Genomic DNA, 5,687 nt, shown 5'->3' with positions numbered 1-5,687 from the left:
CACACACACATACACAAACACACACACACAAACACACACAAACACACACACACACCCACACACACAAACACACACATACACACACACACAAACACACACACACACACACACACACACACACACACGCACACACCTTTTATATCGCAGCAGTAAAAGGTGTAACTTCTCTTCTTCGCACTGTCAATGGTCGTCTGCATGCCGAAGAGGACTCTGTTCCCAGGGCATAGGAAGTGAAGCGAAAATCCCCACCCATAGCCAGCCGCTGGAAAAGAAAAATAATCCCAATTGAAAATAGCTTCAAGAAAAAAGAATGAAAACGAAGACCGGACTAAAGAAAGGAACCAAATGATAGAAAAAGAAAGGACACGAAGAACAAGAAAAAGAAAGGAAACAAGTAATAGACAAAAGAAAGGAAGTGGAGAAATACAAGAAAAAGACAAGAAAAAGATAAGAAAAAGACAAGAAAAAGACGAGAAAAAGACAAGAAAAAGACAAGAGAGGTCAAACAGAAAGAAAATGCAACGAACACTCGGGGAGATGGACCAATTTTTCGTTAATGCAACTGAAATAAGTGAACTTCTTTTTAACTTCTTAAGTAAAATACAGGATTGAAACAAGGGTGTGTGTTATTACCCGCTACTTTTCTCACTTTTCATCATATTCGTAGACAAAATTACAAAAGAAGCTAACCCTAACACGAAAGACCCGAATGAGCTGCTGTTTGCAAATGACCAAAGCCCGGCTTATAAGGAAGAAAAGCAACTTCGAGAGCACCTAGACAGACTGAATCATCATCATCATCCGGTGCCTTGCCGACTGGCGTGGGCGATCATGGACCTCCACTTCCCTCTGTCTTTCGAAGCAGCAATGGTGTCTGTTGTTCTTGCTGCTCCCAGCCATGTTGTCATCTTGTCCAGTATCTTTTCCCTCTGTCTGCCTCTACCTCTCTTTCCATCAAACTTTCCTGTTGTTACAATGTTCTCTAATGCTTCTTTCCGCATTGTGTGTCCGAAAAAATTTGCCTGTCGTTTTCTTGTTTTCTTATATTCGTGATAAGTTGTTTTCTATAATTTGCTTCAACCAGGACAGACTGAATACACAGTGCGAAAAGCTCAATATGAAAATGAGCAAAGGCAAATACGAGACGATGAAAGTAAGCAGAACACCTGGCAACAGTCATCGAGTTCAAGTATCTTGGCAGTATCTTCTCGGAAAACGGACATCTCAACTGAGAAATTGAGACGAGAGTACAAAAGGCTAACAGCGTCAGCTACCAGCTTGCTCCACTCTTCAAACATCCTAACATCCCCATTGAGACCAAAGCCAGGCTCATTAACGCTATCTTCATCCCCACCTTGACCGCAATGCCAAACAAGACCTTGACCAAAGGTCTGGAACGTAAGATGAGATGTCTAAGGAGAGCCGTCCACAAAACCACATGGGACATGATCAGAAACAACAGGATCAGAAAAATGATGGGAGCACCCACCACCTGTCCTCCACTACATTCAGAGTCAAACAATCATGTGGCTTGGCCATCTGACGCGTATGGTACCTCACCAGCTTGCCAGTCAAGCGAAATACAAAAGAATATCAGGGCACGTGGTAAGAAAAAGACCAAAGAAGGCCAAGGGTGTGAAGGATACCCTAAAAACACACAACATCCCACCCAGCCAGGCTATCTAGCTTGCTAGAGACAGAAAGCTCTTTCTCCCCTCGACGCCCTAGAGGTACAAGAGGAAGGATAAACGAACAAAACAAAGAAGTATAAAACTACCTTCTAAATTATCTAATTGCGTCGTTAGGGGGAAAAAACATTTACTTTAAAAAAAACTGTCCAATGTTCTATCAATCTCAAGCAAATTACACAGATGTACCTGTGGGTGGTTGACGGGCGCCCTAGAGTGTCACTCTCCAGTAAGCATTTGTTATGACCTACCTGTTTACGTTGCAAATGCTGTAAAACTCTTACTAAAACTAAGATAAAGGATGTATCTGACAAGCAATTTTAATATGCTTCTTTAATTTCCCTGTTCTTTTACATCTTAGTGACTACATGTTATTGTATACATCTTTCTCCTTCCTTTCTTCCCGTCTGTCTTTCTGCCACTTAGCAAAATAGCTCAAATGCAGTTCTTGAATACATCTCTTCCATCCTGAAATTGCACAGATTTAACGCCCCTGCAATACTGTAAGGCTACTTAAGAGGAGGGACCTCTAAATTTAATTAGGCCACGTCCGATTGGGCCGAGACGATGGGAACATTTATGAAAAGTGCCTTTCCCAAGGGCACAGCATCTAACCAGGCTGAGCCTCGAACCACCGAACCCTCAATTTCATGATTGCCATTCCGGTGGCCCAGCCTCTAGACCTACGTCACCACCCCTCAATCTTCCATTAAATACCGGACAAGCAATACATGTACATGTAATACACTGAATACATACAACTCCATGCACAGTCTCGATAGGCCTCGTTTCCTCCGCATTTAATGCCCAGTAGGCGATCAGCATAGCGACTGTTTTCCACACTGACGAGTGAGTTGACATACTTCCCGCCGTAACAGGTTCTGTAATACACATTACGACCCCTGCTATAGGCGTGTACCAGACCCAGGATACACACAACGAGGAGCGCGAAACGGAACATGGCGCTGTAATACAATTGTAGGGTTCTTTTCTTTTCTCTGTAAAGCAAAAGTAGAGAAAGTAAATTTCGACCAAAGATAGGGTTATGATGCATGCATTACATGTATATGTATCGATGGTTTATGAAGTAATAAGTAAGTGTATAAATGAGTGAAAATAATTTTTTTTCAATAAATGAAATTATTATTTCCACTCGTCCCTTGCCTCCACCCCGCGAGCTAGTACATTTACCAATGACATAACAATAATTATATAATATATCTGGATCTAATGGCAAGACGGGGGAACTTTCAATCAACAGGTCGGGATTTTTATTCCCAGAGGCTATGCTGTCGCCTTTCATCGCACTCCCCTTCCCAGCTTAGTATTTCTCTTTTTTTTCTGTCTCAACGTACGTAAAAGGGTTTGCTGATAAAGTATCTAAACAAGCCATACCATCCAGAGCTATCATTTAGTCTATTTCACTGTTTTGCACAGCGGACAAAGAGACTGTCGATGTTATTTAAAAACATGTTTGTACCTCCAGATTCGTAAACGACCAATGATTGCGCTCGTAGAGATGTAGTTTACCCTTTCCATAATTCATTGAGAGCGTGCTGTTTTGGGGTACTTTTAAAAAAGATGCTTTACCTCGTTATTCGCGCCAATTTCTTTTTCAATTCTGATCCCATTACTTAAAACATAAAAAGGCAGGCAACAACATGTATACATTAACATATGCAAATGTGTAGTGCTTATGTGTGTATGAAGGTTCGAAATGTGCAGTAACTTTGCCTTTAGGCGCTGCTGACCGGACATGTGTTCATTACGTCGTAAAAGAGTTCACTGTCTGTTAGCTCTAGAAGCTTGTATTATAAAATCCTAGATCGTGCACTCTGACGTAATTCCGGTTTACCATGAGACGGGCTATTTGACTCAGTTTGGAGACTAGTGAAGGGCAAAGGGAACAAGATGCTAAGCACACTCGACTATAGTGAGACTGGTGCTTGTCCTTCATTTGGGCACCCGTTGTGTCTACACTTTGCAGCGAAGTTTTTAAACTGAGCGAAGATAGGCGGTTATGATATTGCTCGATCTATGATATGTGAGGCAGCGTGGTGGAATCAGGCTCTCGTCAATTTTTGGACAGGTAGAGTTATTGGTATCATCTTAAAGCTTGTTCACTTGTGTTTATTTGGATGAAAAAAATATCCATTTATCTTGAATATAAGTCAAGATATTTGCGAAAGAAGGAGGTGGGGGTCACCTGTTTTCAGAGGTAAAATTAGTGAGAAAATGGCAGCCTCAGATTAGTTATTTCCTTAGCTTAAGAGTCCTTGGTAACTGAAAATTTACATTTTTTGTGCCTTTAATTAATTAATGTTTTTCACAAAATTCACACAGAAATGAGTTCTTTAATGGGCATGAAAGGTGTTGAGCCAAAAAAACAAAAATTTGATAAAAACTCACAAACCAGCAGAAAAATGCAAGTTTCTTCACTTTGATTATTTTGACGAGAGCCTGATTCCACCAATCTGCCTCACATATTATCAATATTAATTGTAGATTTTTCACACCCACGTTGACGCAATAAAAATAATGTGTGGTTTGAGGCTCACAAGACCAAGAAAGTTTTATTTTCCCTGCGTAAAGGCTGTCGTTTCTTTTCCCTTTACTCTCAAGCATTTGCTGTCGTTTTTTTTTTTAATTTTACTATGAATATTATTGAAGCATACATAGTGTTTTTAGTATTTACATTGAGCACAATCCTGAAGTAGTGAGAATTTTATTTTATTTTTTTTGCTGCCTATTTCAAACAGTCATACATTTATCAAACAGTTGACTGTACATATTTCATAATTTGGATGTAGTATCTACAATTTCAATTCTATATTTTAAAAAACAGAGTTCAATGAATCTGTATAAAAAAACAAAGTTTTATTTTTATAATCAATAATTCAGCCCACGTAACAAAAGTTACATTTTTAATAGCCACTGAAATAATGTGCCTTCTGAGGATGTCAGATAACTAGAATAAGCGTCCCCAGTGAGTTTACCTTTGACGATCCTCTCTCCCAAAGTCACACCAGGCTGGCTGCAAAACCCCCTCTTTTATCTTGTCTGTGGCTGGTAGTGAGCAACCATAACTCCCCCTCATTACAATTGGCGGGTTGATGAACTGGTGTAGGTGACCTAATGATCTCAAAACGTCGATCAAAAGATGATGATTAAAATGTTCGCGTTTTATGACGTATTCAGATATTGATTGTGTATCTTCTATCTTTTCGTTCATGTTTTAATTGGTCGCTTGTAAGGACAAGAGGGCTAACCCAGATTTCCGGATTTCTCAGAAATCTTGACCTACTCCAAAAGTGAGCATTGCCCTTCCTATTGGAGAAGTATGGTTTCATTGATGTGTATATTTGTTTGGTTATAAAGAAAGTTCTCCATGTCTTTTAAAGAAAGTGAACGAGGGGCAAAAACTTTATGTTCGTTTTTCTCGAAACAGCATTTTTCGTGATAGCTCCCTTGAGCTTAAAATCGACCAACTAGATTGATTTTAATTAATAACTTTAATAGGTTCAACAACAACAAACGTGTCAGTCGTCAACGATAGATAACAACGATAAAACAATACAAAAAGTAACAAGAATAAACACAAGCTGTGTCAAAAGCTATAATTACGATTAGAAGATAAAAATCAATATTAACAACAACCACAACAGTAGCAACAATCCCTACAGAAACGAAAACAGTAACAACAACAGCAGCAGCAACAAAAACAACCACAACAATAACAAAAACAACAACAACAATAACAAAATCAACAACTACAGCAATCACAGCAACAACAACATAACAACAAGAACAACAATACCAACAACAACAATAACAATAGCAATAGCAACAACAGCATCATCAACATCAACAAAAACAATACCAACAACAAACAATAATAGCAGTAATAACACCAACAATACCAACAACAACAACAACAACAACAACAACTACTACTACTACTACTACTACTACTACTACTACTACTACTACTACTACTAC

At 39.1% G+C, this 5,687-nt stretch overlaps 1 protein-coding gene across 1 annotated transcript in view; it reads right to left on the bottom strand.

The window, feature by feature from the left end:
• Nucleotides 1–2,686, bottom strand: part of LOC101857047 — a gene marked incomplete at its 5' end in the record, with an annotated part of 5,587 nt that extends 2,901 nt beyond the window's left edge. The window contains 2 exon segments of the mRNA XM_005105186.2: nt 134–262; nt 2,448–2,686. Of these exon segments, the coding sequence (XP_005105243.2) occupies nt 134–262; nt 2,448–2,649 (331 nt within the window).
• Nucleotides 2,687–5,687: the final 3,001 nt, after the last annotated feature.

This window comes from Aplysia californica, unplaced genomic scaffold (assembly GCF_000002075.1).
Source record: "Aplysia californica isolate F4 #8 unplaced genomic scaffold, AplCal3.0 scaffold00456, whole genome shotgun sequence".
Lineage (NCBI taxonomy): Eukaryota > Metazoa > Mollusca > Gastropoda > Aplysiida > Aplysiidae > Aplysia > Aplysia californica.
The sequence above is the reverse complement of the archived record's forward strand: the minus strand, read 5'-3'. Positions and strand labels throughout refer to the sequence as shown.